The following is a 17021-nucleotide window of genomic DNA, read 5'->3' as shown; positions in this document are numbered from 1 at the left end:
TGGTCACTGGGTGGTTCAGATGGGGACAGATGATTGAGAGGGAGACAGTTGGTCGACATGGTGACAGCTGGAAAGATAATGATGGGTGGTCGAGATGGTGGCGGGATGATGGGCACTCAAGACTGTGGCAGGAGTTTAAAGGTGGACAAGATTGATATGTGGTCCAGCTGCTGGAGGTATAAGGCGGTCCAGCTGGTCACAGGTCTGATAGGTGAATAACATGGTGACAACTGGTCAAGATGGTGACGGGTGATCCTGTTGCTTACAGAAGATGTAAGCTGATCAAAGGTCTGATAGGCGGTTAACATGGTGACAGAGGGTGAGATGCTGACAGTGACAGGTGGCCAAACTGGACAAAGCAGCTGACTGGCTATGGATGATAATGGAGAGTGTATGGGGTATTCAGTAAAGTGGTCTGAAAGTGTGTTAGGTGATGAATATGTCCAAATGAGTTCAGTGGCTAGGACTGGCATGGAAGGTGTTCAGTGAGCAAGTCATGTCCAGTCTGTCTCCAGGTGGGATATTCTTCTGATGTTCCTCTCTATCTGCAGGTCTGTTGCTGGGTATCCCTGTCTTGAAGAACATCAAGAAGCTCCCCTGGGAGACAACTCTCGGCTGGGTCACAATGGCTGTGTTTCTGCTGCTGGTGGCGTTTGCCGTTCTCTTCAATGGTCTCTACAAAGGCTACCCGGCCACAGATTGGAGTTAGTGAGCTCAGAGTGGCAGCATGCAATTTGAACGTTTTAGGTTATATGACATTTGGCATAACTGTACATACCCATAATATTTTAAACATTTTTCAGCATATCCTCTTCTTTCATAACTTTCTCAGGATAAATTTGAGTGTAAATGTGTATGTGTCATCACTGTTATGTCCAAACTAGTATACTTTCATATGTGCCTTAAACTTGTCATGTAGATCTGAATATAAACTTGGAATATTTCTGTCCAGCTGGCATGATCTAATAAGACAATCATTTCTGTATATCAAAAGTGCAAATCAGAGTTTAGTATAGTGTGTGGTGTTTTATCATGGCAAGCTCAAAGGAAAATATGTCATGTATTGCCACACTAATATCACAGATATGGTAAATATATATCTACATGGCTCATAGTTCTGTTTCATATATCAAAACACTGGTGATCAAAATATTAACAAATATTAAAAATTTAGATATGTATTTAGAGTGATCAAAGCATCAGTGATCAAAGTCTAAAGGAAAGTTCAAAATCAGATCTTTTTAGAGTATCTGTAAAAGTTATTCCCTTTTATAAAAATGAAAGAAATGGGCTGCATGAGTGAAAGCATTTCTTAGGTTCCAAAATGATGTATTGTAAGATTTTGTACGTTGAAACAATTCTTTAGACTAAGGTATATTAAAATCAAGTTCCCAGTCATAATAAAGATATAATTGTAGAACAGGTATTTATTTTTATCAGTAATATTGAGTAACACTTCGGTATGTTATTGTTGTCTTTTAAGTAGATGCATAATATTGTTTGTTTCTATTGTCACTGAGAGTGATGACAGTTCGAGTTGATAGTTCCAAGTAGATGCTCAGAGGGTTTACTTCAGGACAATCCTCATGTTTGTTATCAGTATTGAAGAATGTACAGCAATGTCCTCTTTCAAACTGAAAGTATTGTAGAGAATGAAAAATCAGGATATGCATTATCCTATTATACTATTTATTTACCAAGTTTTGATGATGTAATCAAAGTATAAATGTTTCATTAGAGTGACTTACAAATGATTTGATGCTGGATTTGACAAGCTGATTGGACACTGGTACATCAGTCAAATAGTGACATGTTGGTCAAGTAGTGAAACAGAATAATAAGTAATAAAGGTCAATAAATAGTAATAAAGGTCAATAAATAGAAATACAGTGGTCATTGAGTAATAGTGGGCAAGTAGTAACACAGGTCCAGCGGTAACACAGGCCCTGTAGTAACATGAGTCCGGTGGTAACACAGGTCCTGTAGTAACACAGGTCCAGTGGTAACACAGGTCCAGTGGTAACACAGGTCCAGTAGTAAAACAGGTCCAGTAGTAACACAGGTCCAGTGGTAACACAGGTCCTGTAGTAACACAGGTCCAGTGGTAACACAGGTCCTGTAGTAACACAGGTCCAGTGGTGACATAGGCCAAGAAGCAATAGTTGTCAAATAGTAACACAGGATCAATTAGCAACACAGATAAAGAAGAAAAGTAAAAAAGTAACTTGCCAGACAATGACATACAGGTAAGAAGATGGCTGTACAAATTGTAATGAACTCAGGTCAGAAAGTGAAATATTGTGACAAAGAGATCAAGCAGTGAAGAAGAACCTTATAATCAACTCCTGGTCAAGTATCCAGTACACTGTATAGTGATCAGAGAGTCAGACAACATGACTTCAAATGAAATGGTTTAATATGTTTACCAGGCTGAACAGAGTGGAGTGTCAGATCAGTGTGTTTTTATATATGTAAGGATAGATTATTTATAGAATCAATATATTTGTATGAATTGGTTTTATTTTTCAGTTTTGTAGTGCTTTTGATCCTTTGCACTGCCAATTTATCTTTGTATTACTTTTGTATTATAAGAGAGTAATTATCTAGTGATGTACATGTGTATTTTGTATTTGAGTGTGAACAAGTTAATTAACTAGAAATATACAGAAAATCATAGCATCAATGTTAATGTATTTTTCTATTTTGGGGGTGTATATTATTAAATGAGAAGGATGATTGTGAGTGTAGTCCATTGCTGATAATTCACGGACATTGCTCTTGTTTCATGTAGAATAACCCCTGCAACGAAGTATGTGTATTACTGTTGACCTTCACAAAGCACTGCATGTGTTTTACTTTCCACAACAGAACAGCCCTCCTTTTCTGGAGACCAGAGGGTTGAAGTAAATGATTTCATTTTATTCCCTCACGGTATAAGATACAATCATTTTGTCATGTTTTGTCATCAAATATTCTTGCCATGTACACTACATGTGTCATATTCTTAGTTGCACAGTTGGTCCACATGACTCTGATAAAATACCATGTAAATCCAACACAATCCAGGAGTGGGAGTATAAAAGTCATGTAATCCCGCTACGAAAGCCATATCACCCCGCTACGCCTCGGTGACGACGCTAAGTGAGAAAAGCATGCATCGACAAGCCTTTAGTAACGTGCGGTGCATTGAGGTCAAACAGTGGCATCTCACATATATAAACACAAGTCGATTCGATGCTTGTTGTTTTGTTTTGATTTAGTAAAAACATTCAGCTAGATAAATGCGTTATCACATTGTGTTTAGGGAAATACGGGGTTTTATCAGTCCCTCGTAAGGTTGTATTCCCCGAGCCTCGTACAACCTTACGAGGGACTGATAAAACGCTGTATTTCTCCGGCTCGGGGAATACAACCTTACAAGGGACTGATAAAACCCTGTATTTCCCAAGACACGATGTGATAACTTATAGTGTCTACCAATTCATATTTTTATGGTCAGTGATGTTTTGAGATTTTTACTATTTTTCTACTGTTAGCTCTTTGAAATATCCATATACTGTGGCATGTCTTGACTTTTGATATGAATATTATTGAGATTCACAAGGCTTATGAATAAATACATTGAGTGGAATCAGTTGATGCTTATCATCTGCATCCAACAGTCGGATTTGCGTGCTTGCTTGTCTTGGGTTCATTCACAATCTCCACTATAGCGTCATGTGAATTTGTCTCCGAGGTAAGTCATGTCAGTAAGTGTGTCGGGAGGAATGGTACATGCTTAACCATCACTTCCTGTTGAATTTTTATTTAGTCTTATCAAATACCTTGGTTTGAGACAAATGAGATGTTGAATGTTCTTTTGTGAAACATTGCTACTTGAATTATATATGTGTACATATTTCAGTTGAATTTGATATCTTTATTTCCAGCATATCCTGTTATGATGGTTCAGTATTTCTTTACGTCAATAATTTATAATGAGCATGTTGTTATTTTGTTTTATAATGATGTTATAACAAGTGTAGATGTCATGCATGTGTGTGACAGGACATGTCAAGCAATATGTGATTCTGGATAACTTGCACTGTTTTGTAAGGAATTAAATCTTAATATACAACTTTTGTTTGAGTTTAACTGTTTCTTTCCAACAACAAGGAAACAACTTGCCCTTGATGCCATGTCATGAGAACATGTCAGTGACTGGTCAACTCAAACATCCTGTGCAGTCAAAGAGGGTGAGTGGCTAACTGAGATGAATCAAGACCACTACCAAGAGTACCTGATAGTGTTTTCAAGTTTGAAGCTGTGCCCTGGTCACTGAATGGATCAGTCAGTCAACATCATGTGGAGTGACTTAATAGATCTGGATGATATGGAGAAATAGTGAATATCAGAAGGGAAATGTTCACCAGAACTCTTTAATGGGTGATATCACACTTCAGTACACAGGACGCATGAATAGACCTGTTAGAATTGGTCTTCAGCAACCCACGGTTGTTGTAACTAATGGCTCGGGTAGTCAGGCTTGCTGACAACCCACGGTTGTTGTAACAAAAGGCTCGGGTAGTCAGGCTTGCTGTCAAGGTTGCCATCATGTCACAGTTGCATAGATTGATGCTCAGACTGCTGTCCCCGGGTTATCTTGACAGGGGTCAATTATTTGATCACTTTAGATGGGATATTGCTGAGTGTCACTTTGAACAAGAATCAAAACAAACCATGTAGACCACCTGGTTGTATGCCACTTTGGAGTTATTGTCTCTATCACTGTTTAACAATAACAAATTGAAATACCAAAATGCAGCACCAGACAACCATTCTCTGCAGAAACAGACTCCATTTTGGGCAATAGGCAAACTGGAAAATTCTTCGAAAGGAGAGATGATGTAGAGAACATCTGTACAGCCACCCGTAGAACATCTGTACAGCTCGAAACACTGTGGACTGTGGAGGCATTCACCAGGCACACAAGTTATGTATGATATAGCTTACTCAAGCTGAAACAATTCCCTTGACATAATCGGAAGAAGGGGACGGTCACGAATCTAGTTTATAAAACGTTTTACTGCGACACCCCCAGCCACTAATAAGAAACGTCTCCTTCTTAGGGATATGGCTCCCCTCGCCATCGCCCTTCCGACACAGAATCTGTCCACCCGTAGAACATCTGTACACCCGTAGAACATCTGTACAGCTCGAAACAAAACGCTCCTTCCGACGTCAGCAGACTGGTTGTTTTTCATCTCGGTGTTGGAGAAGAAATAATGATTCACTCCTGAACCAGACACGCCGTCAGATGCTCCGATTCTTCTGTCATGTCTTTTTTACACACAGTAATTATGGCTGTAAAATTACAACCAGAACTATTATCAACCAGCTATGAATGGGACAGTCGCAATGATATATGTGTCTTTGTGTGTGTGTGTGTGTGTGTGTGTGTGTGTGTGTGTGTGTGTGTGTGTGTGTGTGTAGATTGATGCTCATATATCCTATTGCATATATCCTATTGTAATTACTAACAATAATCACCCAACGTTGCTGTGTGCTTTGCTTACTCTGTGTGTCGTGATTCGTTGAAGTCAAATAGCAGACGTCCTTCATTTCACCATTTCAGACTCAGAAAGGAGATAGACAGAATGTCTGGGTCATACTCAATGCACAATGAACTTGTCAATACAATGACGCCACATATTCCGATCTCTTATTCAGCGTCTGTTATGCGCAAGCTCTTGGTGCCTTTTGCTCAATGTCCAGTGAACCATGCAAGGAATATGACGCAGAATGTCCAGATGATTGTATACACCCCCTCCCCACTTGTGTCACGTGTTGTCACGTACGTTACAGAGAAGAGGGACGAGAACAAAATACTCCCACCTCTATGTAAACAGTCGTGTCCCATACACAAGCTCAACGTCCGGGAGAATCTACATATTCACTTGAATCAACCCTGCAGCAGGCACACCTTACACTGAACGAGCACCAGTGTATGTAACATCACTCATCATTGAATATTGAATGAAGTCATTAGACGTACTGCTTTGTTTTGAAGTGTTCGACCTGACATACCTGTCGAGGCCTGCCAGTGTAGATGCATATACATGTGAACAGAAAGGAAGAGGGCGGCAGCTTCATTGGCCACAAATTCTCCATCACGACCTCATTATACGTCGACATCGGGTACGTTTTATCCTACTAGTACAAGTGTACTTAAACGCAGCATTGGCGTGTTTAAACATGTGAATGAACGAATTATACAAAAATGTCAGTTCTCATATCGGCTTAAGCTGTTAAAGCACTTGCTAACATTGGTTTGTTGACTGCAAAGTCGATACTGAAAATACAAAAACTGTCAAGGTCATAAACTCGAAACGCGGATCTACCTCTCCGTCCCACCCCGTCTCCCGTCTCCTCTCTCCGTCTCCCCACTAAAGATTTACAGGGTATATATTCACACTTGTGTTATCCTCGAATAGCTGCAAGGCTGAATGCACCGGTATTCAGTAATATTCACTCACTACATTGATATGCTTATTCCCCGTGTAGATGCACCTACATATTTATTGACATGTCAATGCATAACCCGATGTCTAACGTACCTGAACTGAGTTGCATAGACCAGCCATGTGTCACACGTCCCATATGCTACACCTGTTATCAAACAAAAATAAGATTGCAAGTTGTAATTGCGAACTGTACGTGTCCACTTTACTCTTGAAAGGTGGCTTTGAGAACAAGCACAGATGACATCCAAGCCCTGGCATCACCATCGGGAGTTCATTCTTGAATATCTACAATAGTATTGAACTGTAAGGTGGGTAAAAGGTACAGTGACATGCACATCTAGTTGATATTCGCTGCAGCAGACCGCGACGAGGCATACAGACCGACAAAAGGAACTTCCCAGGTCTGCAGTACTGTTCCTCTCCTGGGGAGGCGTGCATGCAAGATATCCCTCGCTGGTGTGGCGGCAGGGTGTCTCCACATACTACAGTGAACCTTGGACAGTTGCGGACTGTTGAGGATAAACGTGAACAGTTTCAGATACCTTACAGTTTCAGTTCCGGACAAATGGCAATGTGAAAGAGAGTCGAGGACAAGGGAAAACTGTGGAGAACAGTGTCTGATTATGTAAAGGAACCGAGCATGGCCGAAGACAGCTAAAGACGACTATGCACCATTGAAACACAAAACATATCTAAAAGACGTTGGGGACAGTTGAAGACAACTGAAACTAAGATATCATTCTTGGAAACAATCGAGGACATGTAAAGATGGATCAGGACAGATGACCTATTCAAGACAGCACAAGACAATTGACTAGAGAAAGCAGAAAACAATCGAGGACAGTTGAAAACATCTGAGGACAGTCGAGGACATCAGAGGGCAGCCATGTGTATTGGATGTGGCTGCAGATGCAAGGATGTGGTGGATGCTGAATGGGGTGATGTATGTACTCCACTCGTTACATAATACATGTACCGTGGTTATACGCCAATGTGTAACCGACATTCCCAGGTAGTGACTCATTCGGTGTAACGAGATTTCGGGGGCTCTGTGCGATTATTTAAATTATTTTAATTTAAGAATTACACGACACAGCGATATACCAGCTGATATTAGATTTGTACCACATAATCTCAGCTGATATCAATGTCCGGGTTAGAATCGACCTTCAGTAACTTGTCATGCTCGCTGACTTGGTTGACAAACCTCATAAAACAAGTAATGCATTAAGTGTCAGGTGAATGGTTACTTTGTATTCTTATAACTGTGGACAAATTATGTGATAGTATTTTTAGAACATGTTTGTGTCTAGGTAACATTATTACAGCTGTCATCCCTTCCAATAATATGCTGTAACATTATTGTACCAACTGCGTGTTACAGGATAGCAGTACAGAGCTGCATCCGTGCAAGAGGTGTATGTTGACGCCTTGTGTGACACACATCTGTATCGGGGTCAGAAAGAGTGACTACCTGAAGCACTGCAACTGTTACCCCCCGGCAATATTTATCCCTGCCATAACAATAGTCCAGGTGAGACATCTATTTTCCCGTCATAACAATAGTCCAGGTGAGACATCTATGTTCCCGTCATAACAATAGTCCAGGTGAGACATCTATGATCCCGTCATAACAATAGTCCATGTGAGACATCTATGTTCCCGTCATAACAATAGTCCAGGTGAGATATCTATGTTCCCGTCATAACAATAGTCCAGGTGAGACATCTATGATCCCGTCATAACAATAGTCCAGGTGAGGCATCTATGATCCCTGCCATAACAATAGTCCAGGTGAGAAATCTATGTTCCCGTCATAACAATAGTCCAGGTGAGACATCTATGATCCCGTCATAACAATAGTCCAGGTGAGAAATCTATGATCCCTGCCATAACAATAGTCCATGTGAGACATCTATGTTCCCGTCATAACAATAGTCCATGTGAGACATCTATAATCCCGTCATAACAATAGTCCATGTGAGACATCTATAATCCCGTCATAACAATAGTCCAGGTGAGGCATCTATGTTCCCGTCATAACAATAGTCCAGGTGAGAAATCTATGATCCCTGCCATAACAATTTTCCAGGTGAGGCATCTATGTTCCCGTCATAACAATAGTCCAGGTGAGACATCTATGATCCCGTCATAACAATAGTCCAGGTGAGACATCTATGTTCCCGTCATAACAATAGTCCAGGTAGGCATCTATGATCCCGTCATAACAATAGTCCAGGTGAGAAATCTATGATCCCGTCATAACAATAGTCCAGGTGAGGCATCTATGTTCCCGTCATAACAATAGTCCAGGTGAGGCATCTATGTTCCCGTTATAACAATAGTCCAGGTGAGGCATCTATGATCCCTGCCATAACAATAGTCCAGGTGAGACATCTATGTTCCCGTCATAACAATAGTCCAGGTGAGACATCTATGATCCCGTCATAACAATAGTCCAGGTGAGAAATCTATGATCCCGTCATAACAATAGTCCAGGTGAGACATCTATGTTCCCGTCATAACAATAGTCCAGGTGAGAAATCTATGATCCCGTCATAACAATAGTCCAGGTGAGACATCTATGTTCCCGTCATAACATTAGCCCAGGTGAGACATCTATGTTCCCGTCATAACAATAGTCCATAGTGATACACTGTGAAATTTCTGAAATATACATCTGGACAAAATAGAAACTCACATACTCGCCTTGTCAGTAGAGTTAATCGTGTGTGTACACCGACCCATGTTGATCTGTATCCGTGTATTATGTTTAGCGACAGCTTGACGCAATCATACGTGTATTAGAGATACCAGTCCAGCAGTATTGTTGGCCGTAGGTGGGGAGATGATAGCTCGGATTAGAAATTTAGACGTAAATCTTTGTGATGTATTTATTCTTTCTTTTCTTTCAGATAGCGATATTCGCTGCTTATGTTGTGGAGCTTGCTGGAACCTCGAATCCCGTGACCGCTACCACCGGGTACCCCCGGAACAGCCCTTTGGTGTACTTGCCCACACGGCGTTATGAGGCCTGGCGATATCTCACCTACATGTTTATACACCAGGGGTGAGTGAGGATTTACGTCGCTTTGGGCACTAATCACGACAAGGCACACCAGGATTGAGGTATGCGCATGTGTCCGTGTGGGGAACCCAAACCTTCGGACGCTTTTACCGCCACTGTACCCCACAACCCTGGGGGAAGCCAGATTGTTGAAAGTCACACAGTATGTTCCTATTTTGAATAAGAACTGTAAGGATATGGCTGTTTCACGACAATCAAAGGAGCAATACCATCGCCGTCTTTGTCGTATTCATCGCTGTTTTTTTTTCTGTCTTCTTTATTATAGATATGAACACCTGATTGGCAACATGCTTCTCCAGCTGTTCGTGGGCCTGTCCCTGGAGATGATTCACAAGTGGTGGCGAGTTATGATAGTGTACCTGTGTGGCGTTATTGCAGGTAGGTGCCACGCCCCTGGCAGGTGGATGCGTCTCTCTGTATTACAGCAGGTGACATGGACATGACCCCCATGGCAGTACGAGGCTCACACTATCACGATTCACGCCACGATTGAAATCGCGACTATAATCGCGGACTAGCCGTGGTGATGCTGTCAGATCTAATCAGATCGTAAGGTCAGTCGTGGCAAAAGTTTGGACGGTGCTTCGATTAACACGATTAATTGTCAGTCGTGATCAGTCGCATCAAATCGTGTTGCATTGTAAGTAAGCGCAACATATTCCATCTAATCGTACTTCAGACTCGTAGTGATCGGAATCAGTCGTGGACAAGACAAGCATCACAAAGGTTGTGCGATGTTGTGTTCATTCTGTAGAAGTTTAAGAAACTATGAAGTCCATGGTCAGTCGGGCTGTATGCATACCCGACGGGGTCCAGTCGTAGCTTCAGCCGTTATCATCCACGATCGTGATCGTGAAAGTCATCGCGACCACAAACGTATCTTGTCGCAACAGAGGGTATGGCGATGAAGGTATCGGTATGTACCTGCAAGTACCAGATCCCCAAACGTGGACTCGATGGGAACAATCCTATCACAACGTATGAGTCTGTATCTGAACGGGACACCAGATAGTGACATTGAATTGAGGTGCCAATTTCGCATTCCAGCGCAACAACTCGTATGAAAAAGCATCGACTCGTGTCAACTCGTATTCGTATCAGCTACGAATGGCCAATCGATTGCGTGGACCTATATAACTTAGTCCACTGTTGATATTCCAGGTAGCATATAGGTCCCCTGTACTTCATGCCTGTCTCCCTGTGGTTTTTCCAAAATGAACAGTTCCCAAGTATCCCTGCCCGGGCCATTACTGTGTACCAGTGGGGTATAAGCGAAGATTTGTCCAACCCATGTCTGTCTCCCCGCGTGGATTCCAGAAACAATAGGTCCCCATTTTCTCTGTTCTACAGGTTCTCTGCTCCATTCAATGATAGAACATGACCTGGCCCTGGTGGGAGCGAGTGCTGGATCGTTTGCCCTTGTGGGTGCCCACCTGGCTGTTGTTATCACGGTGAGTCAGAACACAACTTCTCCCTTGTGGGTGCCCATCTGGCTGTTGTTATCACGGTGAGTCAGAACACAACTTCTCCCTTGTGGGTGCCCATCTGGCTGTTGTTATCACGGTGAGTCAGAACACAACTTCTCCCTTGTGGGTGCCCATCTGGCTGTTGTTATCACGGTGAGTCAGAACACAACTTCTCCCTTGTGGGTGTCCATCTGGCTGTTGTTATCACGGTGAGTCAGAACACAACTTCTCCCTATCACGGTGAGTCCGGCAGAGTAATTGGATGAATTTAGTTTTACGTCGCCTTCAGCAATATTCTTGCAAAATCAAGGCGAGGGAACTGGCGAACACTATAACGACTAGGCCACCTCACCGCTGAGACAAATAAAACACAACCCGACCCGTGTGATGCTAACTGGTATCACGTTATGCTGTTAGTACAAATGTCCTATATTTATTAGATTTGATAAGCTGTACAGATTATTGAATTATACTATCCTAACTGCCAAACCGATCCATTTATATGGGATTAACCAATCTGCTCCAAAACTTCAAAAGTTCATGTGTGTTTTTACAGAAATTTTCAATTTTCATGACACAAAATAGGATCTATATTCCCAATATAACATTGATAATAGACTCTATATTCGAGACGTTCTTTTGTACTCCTGTATCAAAGTTCTGAAAATATTTATGCAATTTGAAATTCTATCTTACAAACTTTCAGAATTGTGAACCGGTACTTACTGATGTACCCTTAAGAATAATAAAAAACATTCTAACATTCTAAATTATATGCTGTTTGTGTGCAACATTGTTAGAGACATGGCTATGACACTATACCATATTACATAAACGTTGATAGGGTAAATCACACTTACGCTAGACAGCCATATTGTAAATGACCCTTCAGTACAGACGTTAATAACAGTACTACACCGTCGTTGTCGGGTTTCTTCGCTGTATTGATGATGTGTTTGCAATGTAACATTTACAGAACTGGAAACAAATGCGAGTGAGGTGTGAGTGTTCATGCAAATGTCTGCCTCGTCACATGGACCGCACCGTATCAACTGCTCCGATTCGACTCGTAGTGGTTTTGCCATTAGGTAGGTGACACTGTTAAATATGGGACAAATTGTTCATAGAGAGTCAGTCGCATACATTGAAACTGGTCGTGAGTGCTGAAGACGATTCCCCAATGTTCCAGTTGTACAAAGTTGTGAACCGTAGGGAATGACCTGTGTGGCTACAGAACCAGAAACGCGTATATCTGGCCTGTTTAGGGGATTATCCAGGTACTTCGAATACGACCCCAGTCAAAAACAATTTGTTTGCATCCCTATCGTTTGCAACGACCACTGGAAATGGTGCTGCAATGAAATAGCATCAGATTGCCTTGTTTCAAGAACCATTTTGGGTGCTAAATCTCACGATTTTATATTTTGCAGTTAAATATATCGCCTTTTGAAATTTGAATACTGTTTCACGCCATAAATGTTATCTCCAAGACACACGAGACCATTGGCTTTACGTGGCAAATGTTAAACATGAAATCCCAACGAGATATATAAATATGTTAGGTAAATTTTTTAAAAGAATCTAAATATCGAAATAAAACGAGACATTTGGGAACGAACCGAAAAGGGCGGCTCTTACGTTGAATAATAACGATATTTACCCTGTTTCAGTTTTACATGAATTCGGTCGCGCCATATACAAGCACGTGGTTTCCCATGAGGACTGGAGAATTGCAGTGGGGGCTCATATTGGCGGTGTTCTAGCAGGTATTGTACACACAACACATACCGTGTTCGACAATAACTACGTTTATCACAACCATTCACAAGAGCACGTCAAACCGTTCCTCGATGCAGGGACAGGCGTGAAAACGTCTAGTACACTCCATATTGACTTCATTTTCTATGTAAACATAAGTTCTTCAGATATTAGAGATCGGAAACGTACGATTTTCTATCAAATGTATCTGGGTTTCTTAATAACTGGCTCGGTTAATATGACTGGCCTGGTTTGAACGTTGCATCAAGCTTATGTATACTTTTATCTAGGAGTTTCTAAACCCGCGAATATCCGGGCAGTTATTGGTCTTCTTCAGCCGATGTGCTAGGCGACTTAGATAAATGCACGTCATCGTATCCCAGGTACAACAAGTACAAACAAGTACGTTTAAAAACATTTATGGTTAGATAACAAATGAGCTTGGTGGAATTGTTGTTGTTGTTGTTGTTGTTGTTGTTGTTGTTGTTGTTGTTGTTGTTGTTGTTGTTGTTATCAAATATGTGAGCACATTTTGCCGACTATTGCGATGTCATCGGTTTCCACGACGTCACAAGTAATGAGATCGTGATTATATAAGCTGGTTAGCTATATTATTTGAAAGGTCGAGAGAAATTGCTGAATATTTTACAACATAGACTGATCATTAATGACACTGTCACATTATGAATTCTTTCTCATCATCCTGATCCAGTGTTGGTCAAGATTTAACGGAACTGTAAACGGAAAACTATGCTTACTCGGCCACCATGACTGCTAACGAGGTTTTATCATTTGCACCCCAAAATAAGCGGCCTTAAGTACCTGTGATTATGAAAATGTGCTTCAGTTGAGAGATCACTTCTTATATACGAACATTGTTTATCACAGGTGTACTCCTGGGCGTGCCAGTTCTGAAGAATATGGTCAAGCACCCATGGGAGACAACTCTTGGGATCGTCACTGCCGTTGTGTTTCTTTTGTTCGTCACTGCTGCTGTTCTGTTTAACGGGTTGTACAAGGGTTATCCCCCGACAGACTGGAGTTGAATAGCGTTCGAGGGTCATGACACATCCATTTTATTGATGCTGCATCTTTGCTCATTTACATGTCATCATTATAATCTTCACATACACATCATTATGATGTCACATGTCTGTCACATATACGCCACATTGTCCTCGTCGTGCACATTAATGTTGATGTCACATGTCACATGTATGCCACATATATGCCACATTGTCCTCGTCGTGCACATTAATGTTGATGTCACATGTCACATGTCTGTCACATATATGCCACATTGTCCTCGTCGTGCACATTAATGTTCATGTCACATGCATGCCACATTGAGGACCACTCAGTGAAATCAGATCCAAGACATCAATTCCATGAAATCAAATCCATACGTTTCATGACATGTCTATATATGTCTCATTTACATGTTTATACGAATCGTGATCTTCATCATAATCATGTCAAGTGCCAGTGTGACAGCCCTAAAGTATTGCCACATTCTGGTGTTCTTCCTGGAAAAGTATTTACGTCAGTTACTTTGATAAACTTCATATAGTGACAATACCGTGGCTGGTGAAGATCTTTTACTCATCATGATTCTGCTCTTGTAACAGAAGGGTTCTATTTTCAAACAAATCTTGAAAAAACCGTAAACAATTAGTATACTTATTAATCAGTTCAGTATGCATTCATGTTGCTGGAAAGAACTTGGTGGTAAAACTAGTACCCGTACTAGTGTAGGAGTCACTCTATCTTCATTGAACGAAAACCGGTCTCAGAATCCGTATTACACTCCAATATTAAGCTGTTTATGGCCTTTGTAAAATGAATAATGAACAACAAAATATTTCTAAACAGACATGTATTTTCAGACATCTAAATTATCGACATCTCTACATATTCGAGTCGTTTTGTGCATTTACTAAATCGACCTCTCTTGGGGCAAGAGATATTTGCAGTCGACACAGTTTCTATAAGGAACAAAGTTTATGGATGACAACTTCTTTTACTTCCTGAGTGCGACGTTTCGATATAGTTTAGTGTACGTTGTCAAGCAGAGGCATTCTTGCTTGACAACAGTACACAGTTTAACAACGGTACATTCCTGCTTGACAACGGTACATTCCTACTTGACAACGGTACATTCCTGCTTGACAACGATACACTCCTGCTTGGCAACGGTACATTCCTGCTTGACATCGGTACATTCCTGCTTGACAACGATACACTCCTGCTTGGCAACGGTACACTCCTGCTTGGCAACGGTACACTCCTGCTTGGCAACGGTACATTCGTGCTTGGCAACGGTACATTCCTGCTTGACAATATAGTCACTGGTATCTTGTCATGATGCTGAACTATTTCATTTTTAATGCACGTTTTATGTTACCCACATAGCTGATACCTTGCATAACTGTTTCAAGTTGTTTATATCGTTCGATAATATGGACTTGTTCAGCTTTGAGTGAACAAAATAACTTACTTGACATATTTCAAACTTGCAAGCATGTTGATTTTATTGAATAAAATAATTCAAGAAAAAAGACTTTCCCCGTGGTCATGATAATAGCAACGTGTGCATACGAAAAATTAAAGGTCAGTTCATTAGGGCTTTGTAATGCAACCTACTTACAGGTATAAACCGGTTCAGACACATGAAAACAATAGGTAGTGCAATAAACTGATCGAAGCCCGGTATTCTGACATGCATTCGGAAAACTTCGTAACTCTCAGAAACCGAAGGATTTTTCCGTTTTACACACCGGAAGTTGTAAAGTGGCGACCCCCGAAAAGGAACAATATTTATTTATTGTGTTGCAACGGATTCAGTATGACAGCATTTGGGGCTGAACCACTGTGTTGATGTTGATTTTACTTTCCTTGTTTCATTTGTATCAAAAACTAGGTACATTTGTATTTTTCATAGTTAAAAGGTTGTATTAAAGTTTTATCAAACATATTAATTTTGTTGTGCTTTTTAAATCAAGCATTCACCACATTATAAGTATTTTGTGTAAAAAAACACAATATGTTGCATTTCATATCGCAATATATGCTTTTCGCATCGCAATGCATCTGCAATACTCAAGCCAATGAATTATTTTATAGCCGTCCTCACGTGTTCATTGAGGTAAATATTATGACGTAATTACCAATACATACCTGATTCGGTTGTTATATGCAACTTATGCAAGACAGTTCCTTCGTTTCAATATCAGTTGCAAAGACGAATAGGATAGTGAGGGATAGTAGTAGAACTGATTTAGTTACCAGAAACATTTATGACAATTGTTGGTCTGGTTCGGCTTCCTTGCAGCTTTCTGAATTCCGAAAAAGGCCGAGAACAAGATTTGCTTCATTCAAACTCAGAAAATCTTGTTTTCACGGCTAAGGTAACAAAGTTACAAGGAAAACAAGTTAACACTTGCATTAGCTATACACATTACGATCGTCACTTGCATGTTATTGGGGAAACCTGTCTGACTCCTGCTGACGTCGGGCTGGTCCGCCCTAAAGCTAAAGGACGCTTTGAGAAGAATTCATGTGTTAACGGATTTGGTGAGCATCACGTGCCACAAGACATCCCGCAATCATGAACCTTATGTAAAGGTTCAGATTGTTTGTGCATTAGCTCAATATTTCTCAAAGGGAAACACCAATCAGACTTTGACGGTGAAAATGCTGAATGAAGATAATCTGATTTACCATGAGGTACTCAATAACACAAACACGGCATAGGCGTGTGTGGAACAAGCAACAAGAGACATACCTATATTGGTCTTTGTCCAGGACCGCCATTTCATGGTATTCACTGTCGGGTAGGCCCCAACCTCAACCCTCACCCTAGGATACCAACTTTAGGTCCCCTAAATGTTTCGCAGTATCATAATATTTAATTTGACGAATTCATTGATAAACTGATCAACTGATGCTTATGTTTTTGTATGACAAGTACGACTTTCTTAGCGCTAAGAGAGCTTCGAAAATCTAGCCCCAAGTCAGACTCTGGTAGCTACGTGACTGGGTACTGTTGTGTGACGGACGCAGACACTGTCTATGGCGATCTGACGGCAGAGTCAGTGTCTACAGAAGGAGAAGCGAAAGAACAGCTCGTTGTTGTGTCTTGCCAGAGCCGTGGTGACGATAGTGTCATGGTCTGGGGTGCCATTTGCGGTGACCAGTGGACTGACC

General features: G+C 41.1%; 2 protein-coding genes across 4 annotated transcripts in view; both read left to right on the top strand.

Moving 5' to 3' along the window:
* Positions 1-4121, top strand: part of LOC137273749 (rhomboid-related protein 2-like) — a 30815-nt gene extending 26694 nt beyond the window's left edge. For both annotated transcript variants that reach the window (XM_067806573.1, XM_067806574.1), the window contains exon 10: positions 552-4121. In XM_067806573.1, coding sequence (XP_067662674.1) covers positions 552-709 — 158 coding nt within the window. In that variant the 3' untranslated portion in view covers positions 710-4121. The remainder of the gene's footprint in view (positions 1-551) is intronic.
* A 1813-nt stretch (positions 4122-5934) lies between these two features.
* On the top strand, positions 5935-15789 carry LOC137273748 (rhomboid-related protein 2-like). Of its 2 annotated transcripts, XM_067806571.1 has the most exons (9): positions 5935-6177; positions 6719-7446; positions 7888-8037; positions 9419-9573; positions 9857-9969; positions 10942-11042; positions 12034-12145; positions 12728-12823; positions 13704-15789. In XM_067806571.1, exons 2-9 carry the CDS (start codon positions 7390-7392, stop codon positions 13859-13861), a joined length of 942 nt encoding a protein of 313 aa, XP_067662672.1. In that variant the 5' UTR covers positions 5935-6177; positions 6719-7389; the 3' UTR covers positions 13862-15789. The 2 variants fall into 2 exon arrangements, with proteins under 2 accessions (XP_067662672.1, XP_067662673.1); XM_067806572.1 differs by lacking the exon at positions 5935-6177 and having other exon boundaries at positions 6651-7446.
* The last annotated feature ends 1232 nt before the right edge of the window (positions 15790-17021 follow it).

This window comes from Haliotis asinina, chromosome 2 (assembly GCF_037392515.1).
Source record: "Haliotis asinina isolate JCU_RB_2024 chromosome 2, JCU_Hal_asi_v2, whole genome shotgun sequence".
Classification (NCBI taxonomy): Eukaryota; Metazoa; Mollusca; class Gastropoda; order Lepetellida; family Haliotidae; genus Haliotis; species Haliotis asinina.
Note: the sequence above shows the minus strand (reverse complement) of the source record. Positions and strands in the feature narration are given on the sequence as shown.

Coding starts and splice junctions, on each gene's coding strand:
- LOC137273748 (XM_067806571.1), top strand. CDS start 7,390: ATGTGTATTGGATGTGGCTGCAGATGCAAGGATGTGGTGGATGCTGAA. Junction 7,447..7,887: donor TGGATGCTGAATGGGGTGAT/GTATGTACTCCA, acceptor TGCGTGTTACAG/GATAGCAGTACAGAGCTGCA. Junction 9,574..9,856: donor TACATGTTTATACACCAGGG/GTGAGTGAGGAT, acceptor TCTTTATTATAG/ATATGAACACCTGATTGGCA.